The sequence below is a fragment of the Oncorhynchus clarkii genome, chromosome 29 (assembly GCF_045791955.1).
Source record: "Oncorhynchus clarkii lewisi isolate Uvic-CL-2024 chromosome 29, UVic_Ocla_1.0, whole genome shotgun sequence".
Classification (NCBI taxonomy): Eukaryota; Metazoa; Chordata; class Actinopteri; order Salmoniformes; family Salmonidae; genus Oncorhynchus; species Oncorhynchus clarkii.
Genome location: NC_092175.1, coordinates 47,852,350 through 47,876,578, shown reverse-complemented (window position 1 = coordinate 47,876,578; position 24,229 = coordinate 47,852,350). Strand labels below are relative to the sequence as shown.

The 24,229-nt window shown below is 44.3% G+C and overlaps 1 protein-coding gene across 5 annotated transcripts; it reads right to left on the bottom strand.

Moving 5' to 3' along the window:
- Positions 1 to 1,114: 1,114 nt before the first annotated feature.
- LOC139388325 (BICD family like cargo adaptor 2) lies at positions 1,115 to 23,956 on the bottom strand. 5 transcript variants are annotated; one of them, XM_071134931.1, is made up of 10 exons: positions 23,750 to 23,956; positions 20,399 to 20,914; positions 18,943 to 19,158; positions 18,112 to 18,228; positions 17,801 to 17,947; positions 16,534 to 16,686; positions 12,554 to 12,628; positions 10,176 to 10,258; positions 2,332 to 2,446; positions 1,115 to 1,996 (listed from the first exon to the last, which is right to left on the bottom strand). In XM_071134931.1, exons 2-10 carry the CDS (start codon positions 20,678 to 20,680, stop codon positions 1,817 to 1,819), a joined length of 1,368 nt encoding a protein of 455 aa, XP_070991032.1. In that variant the 5' UTR covers positions 20,681 to 20,914; positions 23,750 to 23,956; the 3' UTR covers positions 1,115 to 1,816. The 5 variants fall into 5 exon arrangements, with proteins under 5 accessions (XP_070991032.1, XP_070991031.1, XP_070991033.1 ...); XM_071134930.1 differs by having other exon boundaries at positions 23,772 to 23,956; XM_071134932.1 differs by having other exon boundaries at positions 20,399 to 20,573; positions 23,772 to 23,956.
- Between the last annotated feature and the right edge of the window lie 273 nt (positions 23,957 to 24,229).

The window sequence follows — 24,229 nt, the reverse complement described above, 5'->3', positions numbered from 1 at the left end:
TCCAAACTTTTGAATGGTAGTGTATATATGTATATAAACACAATAGTATCATGAATGTATATACTGTATATAAACACAATAGTATCATGAATATACTGTATATAAACACAATAGTATCATGAATGTATATACTGTATATAAACACAGCAGTATCATGAATATACTGTATGTAAACACAGTATCATGAATATACTGTATATAAACACAATAGTATCATGAATATACTGTATATAAACACAATAGAATCATGAATATACTGTATATAAACACAATAGTATCATGAATATACTGTATATAAACACAATAGTATCATGAATGTATATACTGTATAGATACATAATAGTATCATCAATATACTGTTTATAAACACAATAGTATCATGAATATACTGTATATAAACACAATAGTATCATGAATATACTGTATATAAACACAATAGTATCATGAATATACTGTATATAAACACAATAGTATCATGAATATACTGTATATAAACACAATAGTATCATGAATATACTGTATATACACACAATAGTACCATGAATATACTGTATATAAACACAATAGTATCATGAATATACTGTATATAAACACAATATTATCATGAATATACTGTATATAAACACAATAGTATCATGTATATACTGTATATAAACATAATAGTATCATGAATATACTGTATATAAACACAATAGTATCATGAATATACTGTATATACACACAATAGTACCATGAATATACTGTATATAAACACAATAGTATCATGAATATACTGTATATAAACACAATATTATCATGAATATACTGTATATAAACACAATAGTATCATGTATATACTGTATATAAACATAATAGTATCATGAATATACTGTATATAAACACAATAGTATCATGTATATACTGTATATAAACATAATAGTATCATGAATATACTGTATATAAACACAATAGTATCATGTATATACTGTATATAAACATAATAGTATCATGAATATACTGTATATAAACACAATAGTATCATGAATATACTGTATATAAACACAATATTATCATGTATATACTGTATATACACACAATAGTATCATGAATATACTGTATATACAGCTCATTGCATAATGTTTTCAGACCCCTTGGATTTCTTCATATTTTATTGTGTTATGAAAATGTGGGATGAAAAAATGTATTTCATTGTCATAAATCCATAAAGGGCTGAATCATTTTGCAAGGCACTGTATATACACAGTAGAACATTCTAAATATACACAGTAGAACATTCTAATTATACACAGTAGAACATTCTAAATATACACAGTAGAACATTCTAAATATACACAGTAGAACATTCTAAATAGACACAGTAGAACATTCTAAATATACACAGTAGAACATTCTAAATATGCACAGGAGAACATTCTAAATATACACAGTAGAACATTCTCAACATTACATGGGCGTGGTATAGTATTGTAATGAGCCTGTAAGGCCACCAACAGGCGCATGTAGTTTGTTGACTAGCGTAAACAGTCTAGGACACTGATTTCCCATAAAATAATCAAGTTATAATTTATTTGGATGAACACAGACAGTGCACACCAGCATTGACCCGCTGCACAAATGCCTCACCAAAAACTACCCCCAGTATCCTCACATACAGGAACTAATTTGCATAACATTGTGTGATAGGCTGAATGTGTAAAACATTACAGTATAAACTAAATATCTTAATGTTTAACCATGTGATCTATATTTAAATATTTACATCAAATACCTGTCCTCTCTTTCCCCCTCTCCCCCGTTTCTCTGTCCCTCCATCTCTCTATTCATCCCCTTTAAAGAGAGAAGAGAAGAATCCTCCTTTCCCTCTCTCTCCTCTGACTCTCATGGACCGGGTTCTCTGCAGCCCCTTCCTCTTGCTCTCTTTCTCTCGTTCCTTTTCTCTCTCTTTCTCCTCTGCCTGCTGTTGCACCTGCTGACTTATCAGCAGCCGCATGTCCTCCTGAGAGAGAGGGGGGAGCGGGAGAGAGAGAGAGAAGGGGGAGAGCAAGGGGAGAGGAGAGAGAGAGAAGGGAGAGAGAGCAGAGTGGAGTGGAGAGAGCGAGAGGGGGAGAGGCCAAGAGGGGGGGAAGAGAGCGAGAGGGAGGGGGGAGAGAGAGGTAGGGAGAGAGAGAGGGAGGAGTGAGGGAGGGAGTGGGAGAAGGAGGGGAGAGAGCGAGAGAGAGCGGTAGAAGGGGTTGAAAGTGGGGAAGAGAGGTCGATAAAATAAAATAGTAAATTGAAATGTTTTCTTCTTTGTACTGTAAAAACAAGTCCACCGTCACCCCCCAGACCCACCTGCCATGCGTCGACCTCCTGCGACAGAACCACCTTGTGTTGAATGGTGTTCAGCAGCTGCTGGGTCAGACTGTCTCTCTCCGCTCGCACCGTACACACCTCGCTCTCCAGGGAGCTACACACACACAGAGAGAGAGAGAGAGAGAGATCTTCAAAACCAAACGTTTTCCTGGCCCACCACTCCACACTGAACTTGAACAGCCTCTATGACCAGGTCCACCTCTACAAGGCAGCAGTGCCCACCTTTGCCCGGACTCTAAAGGACATCGCTCTCAAACGTAGCCCCAACACTTCACATAGGAGAAACAGATCAATAAACACCCCGCCCAGACCAGCGAGACACTCTCCCAGACCTGCGGGACCCCCCCCCTGGACCTACACATAGAGGACCCACGCCGAGAGGACTCACATCCAGACCACAACACCATCAGCCACATGCACACCCCCACCCCAAACAATCAACAATCCCTCAAGTCAACCATGCCCACACCCCATTTATGCACCCTCAGATCAGACCTATGCCCCTCCTGCCCACCCCATGCACCCCTCCCCAGCAAAGAGGGCCCCAACATGGAAGTCACACATATGCCCAGGTAGTGAGAGGGCAAACAGGTTACCAGGTGGGTGGTATAGAGGAGATGGACCCACTGGTTTCCCCCTAGTTACAGAGAGCTGGTAGTCCCATCCACCACACTACCAGGTGTGAAACATGGTATAGAGGAGACGAACCCACTGGTTTCCCCCTAGTTACAGAGAGCTGGTAGTCCCATCCACCACACTACCAGGTGTGAAACATGGTATAGAGGAGACGAACCCACTGGTTTCCCCCTAGTTACAGAGAACTGGTAGTCCCATCCACCAAACTACCAGGTGTGAAACATGGTATAGAGGAGATGGACCCACTGGTTGTCCTCTAGGTTACAGAGAGCTGGTAGTCCCATCCACCACACTACCAGGTGGGTGGTATAGAGGAGATGGACCCACTGGTTGTCCTCTAGGTTACAGAGAGCTGGTAGTCCCATCAACCACACTACCAGGTGGGTGGTATAGAGGAGATGGACCCACTGTTTACCCCCTAGGTTACAGAGAGCTGGTAGTCCCATCCACCACACTACCAGGTGGGTGGTATAGAGGAGATGGACCCACTGGTTGCCCTCTAGGTTACAGAGAGCTGGTAGTCCCATCCACCACACTACCAGGTGGGTGGTATAGAGGAGACAGACCCACTGGTTGCCCTCTAGGTTACAGAGAGCTGGTAGTCCCATCCACCAAACTACCAGGTGTGAAAAATGGTATAGAGGAAATGGACCCACTGGTTGTCCTCTAGGTTACAGAGAGCTGGTAGTCCCATCCACCACACTACCAGGTGGGTGGTATAGAGGAGACAGACCCACTGGTTGCCCTCTAGGTTACAGAGAGCTGGTAGTCCCATCCACCACACTACCAGGTGGGTGGTATAGAGGAGATGGACCCACTGGTTACCCTCTAGGTGACAGAGAGCTGGTAGTCCCATCCACCACACTACCAGGTGGGTGGTATAGAGAAGATGGACCCACTGGTTGCCCTCTAGGTTACAGAGAGCTGGTAGTCCCATCCACCACACTACCAGGTGGGTGGTATAGAAGAGATGGACCCACTGGTTGCCCTCTAGGTTACAGAGAGCTGGTAGTCCCATCCACCAAACTACCAGGTGTGAAAAATGGTATAGAGGAGATGGACCCACTGGTTGTCCTCTAGGTTACAGAGAGCTGATAGTCCCATCCACCACACTACCAGGTGGGTGGTATAGAGGAGATGGACCCACTGGTTGCCCTCTAGGTTACAGAGAGCTGGTAGTCCCATCCACCAAACTACCAGGTGGGTGGTATAGAAGAGATGGACCCACTGGTTGCCCTCTAGGTTACAGAGAGCTGGTAGTCCCATCCACCAAACTACCAGGTGTGAAAAATGGTATAGAGGAGATGGACCCACTGGTTGCCCTCTAGGTTACAGAGAGCTGGTAGTCAAATCCACCACACTACCAGGTGGGTGGTATAGAGGAGATGGACCCACTGGTTGCCCTCTAGGTTACAGAGAGCTGGTAGTCCCATCCACCACACTACCAGGTGGGTGGTATAGAGGAGATGGACCCACTGGTTGCCCTCTAGGTTACAGAGAGCTGGTAGTCCCATCCACCAAACTACCAGGTGTGAAACATGGTATAGAGGAGATGGACACACTGGTTACCCTCTAGGTTACAGAGAGCTGGTAGTCCCATCCACTAAACTACCAGGTGTGAAACAGGGAAGGGACTCAGGGGGTATGGTAATTTGGTATAGAGCATACATAACTCACTCTATTAAATTAATCAAAACAGGAACAGTTTATATTTGGCTAGAAATTCCAAATGAAATGATCACAACAGAGACAAATGTCCTCCTGTGTGCTACCTCTATCCCCCCACTAGAATCCCTGTACAACAGAGAAAAATGTCCTCCTGTGTGCTACCAATATCCCCCCACTAGAATCCCTGGACAACAGAGACAAATGTCCTCCTGTGTGCTACCAATATCCCCCCACTAGAATCCTTGGACAACAGAGACAAATGTCCTCCTGTGTGCTACCAATATCCCCCCACTAGAATCCCTGGACAACAGAGACAAATGTCCTCCTGTGTGCTACCAATATCCCCCCACTAGAATCCCTGGACAACAGAGACAAATGTCCTCCTGTGTGCTACCAATATCCCCCCACTAGAATCCCTGGACAACAGAGACAAATGTCCTCCTGTGTGCTACCAATATCCCCCCACTAGAATCCCTGGACAACAGAGACAAATGTCCTCCTGTGTGCTACCAATATCCCCCCACTAGAATCCCTGGACAACAGAGACAAATGTCCTCCTGTGTGCTACCAATATCCCCCCACTAGAATCCCTGGACAACAGAGACAAATGTCCTCCTGTGTGCTACCAATATCCCCCCACTAGAATCCCTGTACTTTAACCAAGACAGCTTCTCCATCCTGGAGGGGGAGATCAACCAGCCTTTCAAAGCACTGTCTGGAGCCACTACCGGTTCCTCATCGTCTCTAGTCTCATATCTCTGGACTTACAGTAGGCCTACAGTATGTGTTCTATATGATTACTGTATGTGTTCTAGAAGATTACAGTAGGACTACGGTATGTGTTCTAGAAGATTACAGTAGGACTATAGTATGTGTTTTATATGATTATAGTATGTGTTCTAGAAGATTACAGTAGGACTACAGTATGTGTTCTATATGATTACAGTATGTGTTCTAAATGTTTACAGTAGGACTACAGTATGTGTTTATATGATTACAGTAGGACTACAGTATGTGTTCTATATGATTACAGTAGGACTACAGTATGTGTTCTATATGATTACAGTACGACTACAGTATGTGTTTATATGATTACAGTAGGACTACAGTATGTGTTCTATATGATTACAGTAGGCCTACAGTATGTGTTATACATGATTACAATATGTGTTCTATATGATTACAGTAGGACTACAGTATGTGTTTATATGATTACAGTAGTACTACAGTATGTGTTCTATATGATTACAGTATGTGTTCTATATGATTACAGTAGGCCTACAGTATGTGTTTTACGTGATTACAGTGGGACTACAGTATGTGTTTTATATGATTACACTAGGACTATAGTATGTGTTTTATATGATTACAGTAGGCCAACAGTGTGTGTTTTACATGATTACAGTAGGACTACAGTATGTGTTTTACATGATTACAGTAGGACTACAGTATGTGTTTTACATGATTACAGTAGGAAATACAGTAGGACTACAGTATGTGTTTTATATGATTACACTAGGCCTACAGTATGTGTTCTATATGATTACAGTAGGCTGACAGTATGTGTTCTAAATGATTGCAGTAGGGCTACGGTATGTGTTCTAAATGATTACAGTAGGACTACAGTACGTGCTCTAAATTATTACAGTAGGAAATACAATAGGACTACAGTATGTGTTCTATAAGATTACAGTAGGCCTACAGTATTTGTTTTATATGATTACAGTAGGAAATACAGTATGCATTCTATATAATTACAGTAGGACAACAGCATGGGTTTTATGACTACAATAGGACTACAGTATGTGTTTTATATGATTACAGTAGGCCTACAGTATGTGTTCTATATGATTACAGTAGGAAATACAATAGGACTACAGTATGTGTTTTATATGATTACAGTAGGAAATACAATAGGACTACAGTATGTGTTTTCTATGATTACAGTAGGAAATACAATAGGACTACAGTATGTGTTTTATATGATTACAGTAGGCCTACAGTATGTGTTTTATATGATTACAATAGGACTACAGTATGTGTTTTATATGATTACAGTAGGCCTACAGTATGTGTTTTATATGATTACAATAGGACTACAGTATGTGTTTTATATGATTACAGTAGGCCTACAGTATGTGTTTTATATGATTACAGTAGGCCTACAGTATGTGTTTTATATGATTACAGTAGGCCTACAGTATGTGTTTTATATGATTACAGCAGGCCTACGGTATGTGTTTTCTATGATTACAGTAGGCCTACAGTATGTGTTTTATATGATTACAGTAGGCCTACAGTATGTGTTTTATATGATTACAGTAGGCCTACAGTATGTGTTTTCTATGATTACAGTAGGACTACAGTATGTGTTCTATATGATTACAGTAGGCCTACAGTATGTGTTTTATATGATTACAATAGGACTACAGTATGTGTTTTATATGATTACAGTAGGCCTACAGTATGTGTTTTATATGATTACAATAGGACTACAGTATGTGTTTTCTATGATTACAGTAGGCCTACAGTATGTGTTTTATATGATTACAGTAGGCCTACAGTATGTGTTTTATATGATTACAGTAGGCCTACAGTATGTGTTTTATATGATTACAGTAGGCCTACGGTATGTGTTTTATATGATTACAGTAGGACTACAGTATGTGTTTTCTATGATTACAGTAGGCCTACAGTATGTGTTTTATATGATTACAGTAGGCCTACAGTATGTGTTTTATATGATTACAGTAGGCCTACAGTATGTGTTTTATATGATTACAGTAGGCCTACAGTATGTGTTTTATATGATTACAGTAGGCCTACAGTATGTGTTTTATATGATTACAGTAGGACTACAGTATGTGTTTTATATGATTACAGTAGGCCTACAGTATGTGTTTTATATGATTACAGTAGGCCTACGGTATGTGTTTTATATGATTACAGTAGGACTACAGTATGTGTTTTCTATGATTACAGTAGGCCTACAGTATGTGTTTTATATGATTACAGTAGGCCTACAGTATGTGTTTTATATGATTACAGTAGGCCTACAATATGTGTTTTATATGATTACAGTAGGACTACAGTATGTGTTTTATATGATTACAGTAGGACTACAGTATGTGTTTTATATGATTACAGTAGGACTACAGTATGTGTTTTATATGATTACAGTAGGACTACAGTATGTGTTTTATATGATTACAGTAGGACTACAGTATGTGTTTTATATGATTACAGTAGGCCTACGGTATGTGTTTTATATGATTACAGTAGGCCTACAGTATGTGTTTTATATGATTACAGTAGGCCTACGGTATGTGTTTTATATGATTACAGTAGGCCTACAGTATGTGTTTTATATGATTACAGTAGGCCTACAGTATGTGTTTTATATGATTACAGTAGGCCTACAGTATGTGTTTTATATGATTACAGTAGGCCTACAGTATGTGTTTTATATGATTACAGTAGGCCTACGGTATGTGTTTTATATGATTACAGTAGGACTACAGTATGTGTTTTCTATGATTACAGTAGGCCTACAGTATGTGTTTTATATGATTACAGTAGGCCTACAGTATGTGTTTTACATGATTACAGTAGGACTACAGTATGTGTTTTATATGATTACAGTAGGACTACAGTATGTGTTTTATATGATTACAGTAGGCCTACAGTATGTGTTTTATATGATTACAGTAGGACTACAGTATGTGTTTTATATGATTACAGTAGGACTACAGTATGTGTTTTCTATGATTACAGTAGGCCTACAGTATGTGTTTTATATGATTACAGTAGGACTACGGTATTTTATTTTATTTTTTTACCCTTTATTGAACCAGGTAGGCCAGTTGAGAACAAGTTCTCATTTTACAACTGTGACCTGGTCAAGATAAAGCAAAGCAGCGCGACACAAACAACAACACAGAGTTACACATGGAATAAACAAGCGTACAGTCTATAATACAGTAGAATAAAATAAAGTCTATATACAGTGTGTGCAAATGGAGTGAGGAGGTAAGGTAAATAACAGGTTGTGTGTATTCTAGACGACTGTGTGGTCACGCTCTCCGTAGCCGATGTGAGGAACGTCAACGTTCACAAGACCACAGAACAAGACGGATGACCAGGACACGAACTGAGAGCACGTTGACCATCTGGCAGGTGTCTTCACTGACATTTTCAACCTGTCCCTGTCTGTAATACCAACCTGTCCCTGTCTGTAGTACCAACCTGTCCCTGTTTGAGTCTGTAGTACCAACCTGTCCCTGTCTGAGTCTGTAGTACCAACCTGTCCCTGTTTGAGTCTGTAATACAAACCTATCCCTGTCTGAGTCTGTAGTACCAACCTGTCCCTGTCTGTAATACCAACCTGTCCCTGTCTGAGTCTGTAATACCAACCTGTCCCTGTCTGAGTCTGTAATATCAACCTGTCCCTGTTTGAGTCTGTAATACCAACCTGTCCCTGTCTGAGTCTGTAATACCAACCTGTCCCTGTCTGAGTCTGTAATATCAACCTGTCCCTGTTTGAGTCTGTAATACCAACCTGTCCCTGTCTGAGTCTGTAGTACCAACCTGTCCCTGTCTGAGTCTGTAGTACCAACCTGTCCCTGTCTGAGTCTGTAGTACCAACCTGTCCCTGTTTGAGTCTGTAGTACCAACCTGTCCCTGTCTGAGTCTGTAGTACCAACCTGTCCCTGTCTGTAGTACCAACCTGTCCCTGTCTGAGTCTGTAGTACCAACCTGTCCCTGTCTGTAGTACCAACCTGTCCCTGTCTGAGTCTGTAATACCAACCTGTCCCTGTCTGAGTCTGTAATACCAACCTGTCCCTGTCTGAGTCTGTAGTACCAACCTGTCCCTGTCTGAGTCTGTAATACCAACCTGTCCCTGTCTGAGTATGTAGTACCAACCTATCCCTGTCTGAGTCTGTAGTACCAACCTGTCCCTGTCTGCAGTACCAACCTGTCCCTGTCTGAGTCTGTAATACCAACCTGTCCCTGTCTGAGTCTGTAGTACCAATCTGTCCCTTTCTGAGTCTGTAATACCAACCTGTCCCTGTCTGAGTCTGTAATACCAACCTGTCCCTGTCTGAGTCTGTAGTACCAATCTGTCCCTTTCTGAGTCTGTAATACCAACCTGTCCCTGTCTGTAGTACCAACCTGTCCCTGTCTGAGTCTGTAGTACCAACCTGTCCCTGTCTGAGTCTGTAATATCAATCTGTCCCTGTCTGAGTCTGTAGTACCAACCTGTCCCTGTCTGAGTCTGTAATACCAACCTGTCCCTGTTTGAGTCTGTAATACCAACCCTGTGCCCAAGAACACCAAGGTAACCTGCCTAAATGACTCCGACCCGTAGCACTCACGTCTGTAGACATGAAGTCCTTTGAAAGGCTGGTAATGGCTCACATTACCTGCCTGAGTGTGAGTGTGTGTGTGTGAGTGTGAGTGTGAGTGTGAGTGTGTGTGTGTGAGTGCGTGTAAGTGTGTGTGAGTGCATACGGGTGTACCTGTAGCTGGGTTTTCCTTGACAGCTCCTGAATGGCTGTAGCTCCTCCCTCAGAGAATCAAGCTCCGCCTCTCTGGAGCATAGCTGAGGAGAACAAGAGAGAGAGGTTAGAGAGAGGTTAGAGAGAGGTTAGTGTGTTAGAGAGAGGTTAGAGAGAGGTTAGTGTGTTAGAGAGAGGTTAGAGAGAGGTTAGTTTGTTAGAGAGAGGTTAACGAGAGGTTAGTGTGTTAGAGAGAGGTTTGTGTGTTAGAGAGAGGTTAGAGAGAGTTTAGTGTGTTAGAGAGAGGTTAGCGAGAGGTTAGTGTGTTAGAGAGAGGTTAGAGAGAGGTTAGAGAGAGGTTATAAGTTAGAGAGAGGTTAGAGAGAGGTTAGTGTGTTACAGAGAGGTTTGTGTGTTAGAGAAAGGTTAGCGAGAGGTTAGTGTGTTAGAGAGAGGTTTGTGTGTTAGAGAGAGGTTAGAGAGAGGTTTGTGTGTTAGAGAGAGGTTAGGGAGAGGTTAGTGTGTTAGAGAGAGGTTAGAGAGAGGTTTGTGTGTTAGAGAGAGGTTAGAGAGAGATTAGTGTGTTAGAGAGAGGTTAGAGAGAAGTTAGTGTGTTAGAGAGAGGTTAGTGTATTAGAGAGAGATTAGAGAGAGGTTAGTGTGTTATAGAGAGAGGTTCAAGAGAGGTTCGAGAGAGGTTAGTGTGTTAGAGAGAGGTTAGTGTGTTTGAGAGAGTTGTGTTGGAGGTTAGTGTGTTTTTTATTTGATTTATTAGGATCCTCAATAGTCGTCGCCAATGGCGACAGCGAGTCTTACCTGGCTCCAACATTAAACTAAAAATACATTACAGACAAAAGAATACAATTTACATACAGTGCCAGTCAAAGGTTTGGACACACCTACTCATTCAAGTGTTTTTCTGTTTTAAATGTTTTACTATTTTCTACATTGTAGAATAATAGCGAAGACATCAAAACTATGAAAAAACACATGGAATCATGTAAAAAGTGTTAAACAAATAAAAACATAATTTATATTTGAGATTCTTCAAAGTAGCCACCCTTTGCCATGATGACAGCATTACACACTTAAATAAGCTTAAATAAGCAAAGATAAACGACAGTCCATCAAGGCACACTTAACCAGCATGGATACCACAGCATTCTGCAGTGATATGCCAATCCCATCTGGTTTGTGCTTAGTGGCATCATCAGCATACATGAACCCACATGCTTTTTTTAATGCCAGTGGCAGATCATTGGTAAAAATAGAAAATAGTAGAGGGCCTAGAGAGCTGCCCTGTGGTACACCACACTTTCCATGTTTGACATTAGAGAAGCTTCCTTTAATCCCCTAAGGTTGATGTCCTCGGAAATCTAATTAGTATAATAAAAAAATACTCATTAAAATCTTTCAATTTAAGATAGAGACACAGTATCTGTTATTTTTCATTGGATGTGACTCAATCCACCATATCCGCCTGTGTCACACTTCCGCATCTGTGGTGAAAGAGCTAGAGCGATGTCTGTCAGACCATGAGACATCTGTGGTGAAAGAGCTAGAGCGATGTCTGTCAGACCATGAGACATCTGTGGTGAAAAAGCTAGAGCGGTGTCTGTCAGACCATGAGACATCTGTGGTGAAAGGTGACAGCTAGAGCGATGTTTGTCAGACCATGAGACATCTGTGGTGAAAGGTGACAGCTAGAGCGATGTTTGTCAGACCATGAGACATCTGTGGTGAAAGGTGACAGAGCTAGAGTGATGTCTGTCAGACCATGAGACATCTGTGGTGAAAGGTGACAGAGCTAGAGCGATGTTTGTCAGACCATGAGACATCCCAAAAATCGGTCTTCTCACAAAATTATTTTTAGCTTCTGAACGGTTTGTCCTACAAACTATTAAAATATGAACTACTGTGGAAAGGTGAGACTCTCACAAACACGTACATATTGGTTGTTTTGCTCTAGGATGCCCACAGGCTTGAATGTCCCCAGGTACCACTTGAAAGAACTAATGGAAGTACAGTATATATTGAGACTTTAGTAACAAAAAATTAGGGGTTAAATACATCTAAAAATATATATATGTTTTCTGATCTTTCTTATATCGCTCTGATAAAGGACAGACAGAATAAACTTCCTTTAGGAGTACTATCTGTTGCTCCATGTAGTGGTCTTCAAAATCAAATAGCAAAATTATCCCTGATAGGACCTTTTTAAAACAATTTCCAATACCTTAGTATATATCCACATAGCAAGAGGTAGCTTTTGGGAGTCTCAACCCGTTGGAATGTTGTCAAGGTGGGCGGTGTGTAAGGCATGAGCCGAAAGAGGGGGAAGTGGTACTCGCCATACAAGCAGAGTGATGTCCTTTACATGTGTGTGTGTATTAACTCACCTTTTCTCTCAGTGTGTCTATCTCCTGGTCTTTCTCTTGTAGGATGGTAGAGTGGGCCAACAGTGTCTCTGTAGCCTGGACAACAAGACACAATGTCATAGCAACAACGCACTGTCATAGCAACAACACACACTGTCATAGCAACAACACACACTGTCATAGCAACAACACACACTGTCATAACAACAACACACACTGTCATAGCAACAACACACACTGTCATAACAACAACACACACTGCCATAACAACAACACACACTGTCATAACAACAACAAACACTGTCATAGTAACAACACACACAGTCATAGCAACAACACACACTGTCATAACAACAACAAACACTATCATAGCAACAACACACACTGTCATAACAACAACAAACACTGTCATAACAACAACACACACTGTCATAACAACAACACACACCGTCATAGCAACAACGCACTGTCATAGCAACAACACACACTGTCATAGCAACAACACACACTGTCATAGCAACAGCACGCGCTGTCGTAATAACAACACACACTGTCATAACAACAACAAACACTGACATAACAACAACACACACTGTCATAACAACAACAAACACTGTCATAGCAACAACACACACTGTCATAGCAACAACACACACTATCATAACAACAAGACACACTGTCATAGCAACAACAAGACACACTGTCATAGCAACAGCACACACTGTCATAACAACAACAACACACACTGTCATAACAACAACAAGACACACTGTCATAGCAACAACACGACACATTGTCATAGCAACAACAACACACACTGTCATAGCAACAACACACGCTGTCATAACAACAACACACACTGTCATAGCAACAACAACACACACTGTCATAGCAACAACACACACTGTCATAACAACAACACACACCGTCATAGCAACAACAACACACACTGTCATAGCAACAACAACTCACACTGTCATAGCAACAACACACACTGTCATAACAACAACAACAATACACACTGCCATAACAACAACACACACTGTCATAGCAACAACAACAACACACACTGTCATAACAACAACACACACTGTCATAGCAACAACAACACACACTGTCATAGCAATAACAAGACACACTGTCATAACAACAACAACACACTGTCATAGCCACAACACAGACTGTCATAACAACAACACACACTGTCATAACAACAACGACAATACACACTATCATAGCAACAAAACCCACACTGTCATAACAACAACAGTACAAACTGTCATAACAACAACAACATACACTGGCATAACAACAACAACACAGATTGTCATAGCAACAACACACACTGTCATAACACCAACGACAATACACACTGTCATAACAACAAAACACACACTGTCATAACAACAACAGTACAAACTGTCATGACAACAACAACATACACTGGCATAACAACAACAACACACACTGTCATAACAACAACAACACGCACTGTCATAAGAACAACACACACTGTCATAACAACAACAACACGCACTGTCATAAGAACAACACACACTGTCATAAAAACAACAGTACAAAATAAGCTCGAGATTCCATCCTAGCTGTGCTATAGAGGTGTCGGAGATTCCATCCTAGCTGTGCTATAGAGGGGTCTGGGATTCCATCCTAGCTGTGCTATAGAGGGGTCTGGGATTCCATCCTAGCTGTGCTATAGAGGGGTCTGGGATTCCATCCTAGCTGTGCTATAGAGGGGTCTGGGATTCCATCCTAGCTGTGCTATAGAGGGGTCTGGGATTCCATCCTAGCTGTGCTATAGAGGGGTCTGGGATTCCATCCTAGCTGTGCTATAGAAGTGTCGGAGATTCCATCCTAGCTGTGCTATAGAAGTGTCGGAGATTCCATCCTAGCTGTGCTATAGAGGGGTCTGGGATTCAATCCTAGCTGTGCTATAGAGGGGTCTGGGATTCCATCCTAGCTGTGCTATAGAGGGGTCTGGGATTGGCTTAAACTGTTGACAACATGTAAACCATATTTAGTCTCAAATGTTTGTTGAAAACATAAATATATTTGTACAATGAGCACTTGTTGTGTTATTGGTTAGCTATCGATAAGCCATATTAGCATATTGTTATGAAATCAGTCAAAACAAGAACAAGATGATACTAGCTGAAGCAGGCCACATGGCAGGGTCTTGTCATTGTTGTTAGCTATGTGGCCATCCAGAATCACAACACTTTACAGACTTTGAAGAGAGTGCATTGTTTTCGTGCCGTTGTCAGCTAACCCCTCTATAGTGCAAGTCACTATACAGCCAACAACCTTTTTTAAGGCCTTAACTTAGACATTCAAGATGAACGCTGTGTGGTGGGCTCAACCATGAATAACCTTTAAAAGTCTGTTACAGTGAACTGTGATATAGCACTGCATTATTCCACTGCTTTCCAGTCTTTAAAAACGGTACAGAAAACAGGCTGTTAGTATTTTAGTGTGTGTGCCAAAGGAGGTTGGTGGCACCTTAATTGGGGAGGGCAGGCTTGTGGAATTGGCTGGAGCCGAATCAGTTGAATGGTGTCAAGTACATGGTTTCCATGTTTTCCATGTTTTTGATGACATTCCATTTTCTCCATTCCAGACATTATTATGAGCCGTCCTTCCCTCAGGAGCCTCCACTGGTGTGTGAGTACCTGAGTCTGCTGTATCTCACTGAGCGGGGACAGAGGGTGTGTGAGTACCTGAGTCTGCTGTATCTCACTGAGCAGGGACAGAGGGTGTGTGAGTACCTGAGTCTGCTGTATCTCACTGAGCAGGGACAGAGGGTGTGTGTGAGTACCTGAGTCTGCTGTATCTCACTGAGCAGGGACAGAGGGTGTGTGAGTACCTGAGTCTGCTGTATCTCACTGAGCAGGGACAGAGGGTGTGTGAGTACCTGAGTCTGCTGTATCTCACTGAGCAGGGACAGAGGGTGTGCGAGTACCTGAGTCTGCTGTATCTCACTGAGCAGGGACAGAGGGTGTGTGAGTACCTGAGTCTGCTGTATCTCACTGGGCAGGGACAGAAGGGGGGTGTGTGAGTACTTGAGTCTGCTGTATCTCACTGAGCGTGGACAGAGGGTGTGTGAGTACCTGAGTCTGCTGTATCTCACTGAGCAGGGACAGAGGGTGTGTGAGTACCTGAGTCTGCTGTATCTCACTGAGCAGGGACAGAGGGTGTGTGTGAGTACCTGAGTCTGCTGTATCTCACTGAGCAGGGACAGAGGGTGTGTGAGTACCTGAGTCTGCTGTATCTCACTGAGCAGGGACAGAGGGTGTGTGAGTACCTGAGTCTGCTGTATCTCACTGAGCAGGGACAGAGGGTGTGCGAGTACCTGAGTCTGCTGTATCTCACTGAGCAGGGACAGAGGGTGTGTGAGTACCTCAGTCTGCTGTATCTCACTGGGCAGGGACAGAAGGGGGGGGTGTGAGTACCTGAGTCTGCTGTATCTCACTGAGCGGGGACAGAGGGTGTGTGAGTACCTGAGTCTGCTGTATCTCACTGAGCAGGGACAGAGGGTGTGTGAGTACCTGAGTCTGCTGTATCTCACTGAGCAGGGACAGAGGGTGTGTGAGTACCTGAGTCTGCTGTATCTCACTGAGCAGGGACAGAAAGTGTGTGAGTACCTGAGTCTGCTGTATCTCACTGAGCAGGGACAGAGGGTGTGTGAGTACCTGAGTCTGCTGTATCTCACTGAGCAGAGACAGAGGGTGTGTGAGTACCTGAGTCTGCTGTATCTCACTGGGCAGGGACAGAAGGGGGGTGTGTGAGTACCTGAGTCTGCTGTATCTCACTGAGCAGGGACAGAGGGTGTGTGAGTACCTGAGTCTGCTGTATCTCACTGAGCAGGGGCAGAGGGTGTGCGAGTACCTGAGTCTGCTGTATCTCACTGAGCGGGGACAGAGGGTGTGTGAGTACCTGAGTCTGCTGTATCTCACTGAGCAGGGACAGAGGGTGTGTGTGAGTACCTGAGTCTGCTGTATCTCACTGAGCAGGGACAGAGGGTGTGTGTAAGTGTGTGTGTCGTCCAGACTGGTGTCCTCTTCCAGCCTCTGGACTCTCCGCTCTAGAGAACGGCTCAGTGTCCGCAACTCAAACACCACACTCTGTTCCAGCTCCAACTACACACACACACACACACACACACACACACACACACACACACACACACACACACACACACACACACACACACACACACACACACACACACACACACACACACACACACACAGGCTTGGGTTAGCAGGGTTAGTTCCTCCCACCCCTCCACCCTACTCCCTGACTCTATCCCCAATGTCCCTCCCCCCACCCCCCCATCCTACTTCCTGTCTCTATCCCAATGTCCCTCCCACCTCCCCACCCTACTCCTTGTCTCTATCCCAATGTCCCTCCCAATCCCCCACCCTACTCCCTGTCTCTATCCCCAATGTCCCTCCCACCCCCCCATCCTACTCACTGTCTCTATCCCAATGTCCCTCCCAATCCCCCACCCTACTCCCTGTCTCTATCCCCAATGTCCCTCCCACCCCCCCCACCCTACTCCCTGTCTCTATCCCCAATGTCCCTCCCACCCCCCCACCCTACTCACTGTCTCTATCCCCAATGTCCCTCCCACTCCCCCCCACCCTACTCCCTGTCTCTACCCCAATGTTCCTCCCACCCCCCACCCTACTCCATGTCTCTATCCCCAATGTCACCCCCCCCCCTACTCCATGTCTCTATCCCCAATGTCCCCCCCCCACCCCCCCACCCTACTTCCTGTCTCTATCCCCAATGTCCCTCACACCCCCCACCCTACTCCCTGTCTCTATCCACAATGTCCCTCCCACCCCCCCCCCCACCCTACTCCCTGTCTCTATCCCCAATGTCCATCCCACCCCCCCACCCTACACCACACTCTGTTCCTGCTCCAACTACACACACACACACACACACACACACACACAGGCTTGGGTTAGCAGGGTTAGTTCCCCCCCCCCCCACCACCCCCCCACCCTACTCCCTGTCTCTATCCCCAATGCCCCCCCCCCCCACCCCCCCCACCCTACTCCCTGTCTCTATCCCCAATGTCCCTCACACCCCCCACCCTACTCCCTGTCTCTATCCCCAATGTCCCCCCCCCCCCCCCCCCCCCCCACCCTACTCTCTGTCTCTATCCCCAATGTCCCTCCACCTACATTCAAATTAAGCAATCAACCCAGTCCCTCCAAGACCCACCCCCTGTGTTCTCACCTGGGCTTCTCTCTCTCTCAGATTGGTCTGTAGATCTGTCAGTCTGTCTCTCTGCCTCTCCCTCTCTCCTCTCAGCCTATCACAGTCCTCCTGCCACAGCCTCAACTGTTCCTCCATATTACCCAGCCTCTCCTTCAACACCCTGTTCTGAAGAGGAGAGGAGAGAGGGATGAGAGGAGAGAGGGAGGAGTGTGTGTGTGTGTGTGTGTGTGTGTGTGTGTGTGTGTGTGTGTGTGTGTGTGTGTGTGTGTGTGTGTGTGTGTGTGTGTGTGTGTGTGTGTGCGTGCGCGTGTGTGTGTGTGTGTGTGTACCTCTGCTTGTGTGTTGTCTAGTTGTGTAGAACTAATGGTTTTGCTGAGGGAGGAGTCTTCCATCTCTTCTCGGAGTGAACGGAGTTCCACACGCAATGAGTGTTCTACTGACACTGCCTGGGGGAGTAGGGGGGAGGACAGGGAGGAAGGAGAGGAGGGAGGGGGGAGGACAGGGAGGGAGGAGAGGAGGGAGTGGGGAGGACAGGGTGGGAGGAGAGGAGGGAGGGGGGAGGACAGGGAGGGAGGAGAGGAGGGAGGGGGGAGGACAGGGAGGGAGGGGGAGGGAGGGAAGAGAGGTTGGAGGGGGGAGGACAGGGAGGGAGGAGAGGAGGGAGGGGGGAGGACAGGGAGGAAGGAGAGGAGGGAGGGGGGAGGACAGGGAGGGAGGAGAGGAGGGAGGGGGAGGACAGGGTGGGAGGAGAGGAGGGAGGGGGGAGGACAGGGAGGGAGGAGAGGAGGGAGGGGGGAGGACAGGGAGGGAGAGAGGGAGGAGAGGCGAGAACGAGTTATATTGTGTTGTCTGTCTGACGTGTGATTAATGTAGGTGTGGTTGATTCAGCTGGCTGGTCTACATTCCATTCCACAGACCGTGGTCGAGTTCCTGTCTGACTACATTGAAGAAGTTGCATTGCATCAACCAATTGTGTGCCACGCCACAGTTTGAAGCTTTTGAAGACATCTCCCAATGTCCTTGTGACCTGGACGAACGTCGACTATTCCATTGGATCTGGTGTGGCCACCCTGGTTAAACACCTTTCCAGGAGTTGAGATCTAGCAGGCGTCTACAATGTAGTCAGCCTGGAACTCATCTATGTGTGTGTTTGTCTGTACCTCTGCCAACTCTTCCACCAGGCGGTGGTTGTGATTGGCCAGCTCAGTCAGCTGTGTGTTCTCCTCCCGCTTCTGGCCCTGCCCCCGGCTGTGATGTCGGTCCAGCTCGGCCAGTAAGGAGGAGAGTTCAGAGGTTAGCTCCGCCTCTCTCTGTTGTGACGACAGCTCACATACCTCCAATCTCCTCCGGAGAACATGCTTCTCCTGCTGCAGGACCTGACACACACACACACACAACCACACACGCACACACATGCACACACATACACACACAACCACACACGCACACACACACATGCACACACATACACACACAACCACAAAAAACACTACATCTATACATCGTTGCTCCTAAAACACTGGTTCTCTCTTAGCTGTCTGTCTCTCTGTGTCAGTTATCTGCTCTTTGTCAGTTATCTCTCCTCTACCTGTCTGTGTCAGTTATCTCTCCTCTACCTGTCTGTGTCAGTTATCTGCTCTTTGTCAGTTGTCTCTCCTCTACCTGTCTGTGTCAGTTGTCTATCCTCTACATGTCTGTATCAGTTGTCTATCCTCTACCTGTCTGTGTCAGTTGTCTCTCCTCTACCTGTCTGTGTCAGTTATCTCTCCTCTACCTGTCTGTGTCAGTTATCTCTCCTCTACCTGTCTGTGTCAGTTATCTGCTCTCTGTCAGTTGTCTCTCCTCTACCTGTCTGTGTCAGTTGTCTATCCTCTACATGTCTGTATCAGTTGTCTATCCTCTACCTGTCTGTGTCAGTTGTCTCTCCTCTACCTGTCTGTGTCAGTTATCTCTCCTCTACCTGTCTGTGTCAGTTATCTCTCCTCTATCTGTCTGTGTCAGTTATCTCTCCTCTACCTGTCTGTGTCAGTTATCTCTCCTCTATCTGTCTGTGTCAGTTATCTCTCCTCTACCTGTCTGTGTCAGTTATCTCTCCTCTACCTGTCTGTGTCAGTTATCTGCTCTCTGTCAGTTGTCTCTCCTCTACCTGTCTGTGTCAGTTGTCTATCCTCTACATGTCTGTATCAGTTGTCTATCCTCTACCTGTCTGTGTCAGTTGTCTCTCCTCTACCTGTCTGTGTCAGTTATCTCTCCTCTACCTGTCTGTGTCAGTTATCTCTCCTCTATCTGTCTGTGTCAGTTATCTCTCCTCTACCTGTCTGTGTCAGTTATCTCTCCTCTACCTGTCTGTGTCAGTTATCTCTCCTCTATCTGTCTGTGTCAGTTATCTCTCCTCTACCTGTCTGTGTCAGTTATCTCTCCTCTACCTGTCTGTGTCAGTTATCTCTCCTCTACCTGTCTGTGTCAGTTGTCTCTCCTCTACCTGTCTGTATCAGTTGTCTATCCTCTACCTGTCTGTGTCAGTTATCTCTCCTCTACCTGTCTGTGTCAGTTATCTCTCCTCTACCTGTCTGTGTCAGTTGTCTCTCCTCTACCTGTCTGTGTCAGTTGTCTCACCTCTACATGTCTGTCTCTCTGTGTCAGTGCCTCGGCCAGCTCCACATTCCTCTCCAACAGAGCCTGGCCCAACTCAGCAGCCAGGATCAGATCTGTCTCTAGACCCGCCTCCAGCTCTGCCTTTAACCCCGCCTTCCCCATGGAGCCACTCCCACCCTGGCAGCAGGAGGAGGAACTGGAGGAGGGATAAGCGAGAGAGACAGAATGGGAGGAGGTGGAGGAGAGGGGGAAGAAGGAGTCTTCCAAGCTGGGGGAGGGAAGGCTGTCCTTTCTGGAGAACATCGGAGGAGCCACAGGGGTTGGAGGTTACACCACCTTGTTAGTGTCAGGGGTCAGAGAGCCCTACCCCTCATCTCTCAGTCCGCTACGCCTTAAACAACTTGATCGGGACTGGTCTGGTCTGGTTTGAACTGGTTTCGTTCTGGTCTGGGTCTGGTTCTGATCTGGACTGGTCTGATCTGGTCTGGGATAGGGTGGAGAGGTGAAGGCCCCCCTGGATTGGTTGGCTCTCTGAAACTAAAACAAACAGAAACAGTCCCTGATTGGCTGAATGGTGATGATGTGAAAGCTGATTGGCTGAATGGTGATGATGTGAAAGCTGATTGGCTGAATGGTGATGACGTGAAAGCTGATTGGTTAAATGGGGATGATGTGAAAGCTGATTGGCTGAATGGTGATGATGTGAAAGCTGATTGGATGAATGGTGATGATGTGAAAGCTGATTGGATGAATGGTGATGATATGAATTGTAAGACGTTATTACGTTTACTTAATACAATACTACCCCTATACTACCACTATACTACAATATTACCACAATACTGCTGCTATACTACCACGAAACTACCACTATACTACAATATCTACACTATACTGCTACAATACTAACAGTATACTACAATATGATCACAATACTACTCCCTGCTACCACTATTCTACTACATTGCCACCACTATACTACAACACTACCGCTAATAAACCACAATACTAACACTATTCTACTACAATACTACCACTGTCCTAAAATACTACCGCCATACTACTGTGATACTACCACTATACCACAATACTACCACTATACTACAACACTGCCACGATGTCACAATACCACCACTATACTACAACACTGCCAATAAACTACAACACTACCACTATACTACTATGCGGAGACTATACTACAACACTACCACTATACTACTACACTACCACTATGCTACAGCACTACCACTATACTACAACACTACCACTATACTACAACACTACCACTCTACTACAACACTACCACTATACTACAACACTACCACTATACTACAACACTGCCACTATACTACAACACTACCACTATGCTACAGCACTACCACTATACTACAACACTACCACTATACTACAACACTACCAATATATTACATCACTACCACTATACTAAAACACTACCACTATACTAAAACACTACCACTATACTACAGCACTGCCACTATAATACAGCACTACCACTATACTACAGCACTACCACTATACTACAACACTGCCACTATACTACAACACTACCACTATACTACAACACTACCACTATACTACTATGCTAACACTATACTACAACAGTACCACTATACTACAACACTACCACTATACTACAACACCACCACTATACTACTATGCTGACACTATACTACAGCACTACCACTATACTACTATGCTGACACTATACTACAGCACTACCACTACACTACAACACTACCACTATACTACAACACTACCACTATACTACTATGCTGACACTATACTACAGCACTACCACTATACTACTATGCTGACACTATGCTACAACACTACCACTACACTACAACACTACCACTATACTACTATGCTGACACTATACTACAGCACTACCACTATACTGCTACACTGACACTATACTACAACACTACCACTATACTACGACACTGACACTCTACTACAGCACTACCACTATACTACAACAATACCACTATACTACAGCACTACCACTATACTACAACACTACCACTATACTACTACTCTGACACTATACTACAACACTACCACTATACTACTACTCTGACACTATACTACAACACTACCACTATACTACTACGCTACCACTATACTACAGCACTACCACTATACTACAACACTGCCACTATACTGCAACACTACCACTATACTACAACACTACCACTATACTACTATGCTAACACTATACTACAACAGTACCACTATACTACAACACTACCACTATACTACAACACCACCACTATACTACTATGCTGACACTATACTACAGCACTACCACTATACTACTATGCTGACACTATACTACAGCACTACCACTACACTACAACACTACCACTATACTACAACACTACCACTATACTACTATGCTGACACTATACTACAGCACTACCACTATACTACTATGCTGACACTATACTACAACACTACCACTACACTACAACACTACCACTATACTACTATGCTGACACTATACTACAGCACTACCACTATACTGCTACACTGACACTATACTACAACACTACCACTATACTACGACACTGACACTCTACTACAGCACTACCACTATACTACAACACATCGCTATACTACAACACTACTACTATACTACAGCACTACCACTATACTACAACACTACCACTATACTACTACACTGACACTATACTACAACACTACCGCTATACTGCTACACTGACACTATACTACAACACTGCCACTATACTACTACGCTGACACTATACTACAACACATCGCTATACTACTGTGCTGACACTATACTATTATACTACTACAACGCTGCTGCAGTAATGCTGCATTACTACCACTATACTGCTGCAATACTACCACTATACTACTATGCTGACACTATACTATTATACTACTACATTACTACCACTATACTGCTGCAGTACTACCACTATACTACTATGCTGACACTATACTATTATACGGCTACAATACTGCAACTATACTGCTGCAATACTACCACTATACTACTGCATTACTATAAATTGCAGTTTCAGTGGCATACCCTATCCACCTCCCCATTCCCTATTCCACAGTCACACCGATACACACCCTTCTCTAAAAGCTGGTTTGGGTTGCATAAACAGACAGTATGGAACAGAGAGAACTGTACTGTCCTCTACACACACACTAACCGTTAACACCAAACACTAACCGTTAACACCAAACACTAACCGTTAACACCAAACACTAACCGTTAACACCAAACACTAACCGTTAACACCAAACACTAACCGTTAACACCAAACACTAACCGTTAACAACAAACACTAACTATTAACACCAAACACTAACCTGTGTGTGTTGTGTCTCCTACCTGCTCCTGCTGCTGTTGCTGCCAAACAACTTCTACTGCTCTTCCTGTTTGCCTCCTCAGGTGTGTGTGATTCATCGGGTTTCTGTGGGGCTGCCCCTCACCCTCTGCATATTAGTAGGTGGGAGTGGGATGTATGATGGGGGGTTACTCCACGTATTCATGTATTTATGTGGAAGTAGCAGCACTCTCTGATGTCCTAGTCAATTTTCACCATTGCGGACCAGAAAATATATCATATCATATCTGCGTCTAAGGGAGCGGGGCATGCAAATGAGGCTGGAAGCTCCACCTACAAGTGACACAGAACAGTCAGTGATTGTCTCTCTCTCTCTCTCTCTCTCTCTCTCTCTCTCTCTCTCTCTCTCTCTCTCTCTCTCTGACTCTCTCTCTCTCTCTCTCTGTCTTTCTCTCTCTCTCTCTATCTCTCTCTCTGACTCTCTCACTCTCTGTCCTTTCAA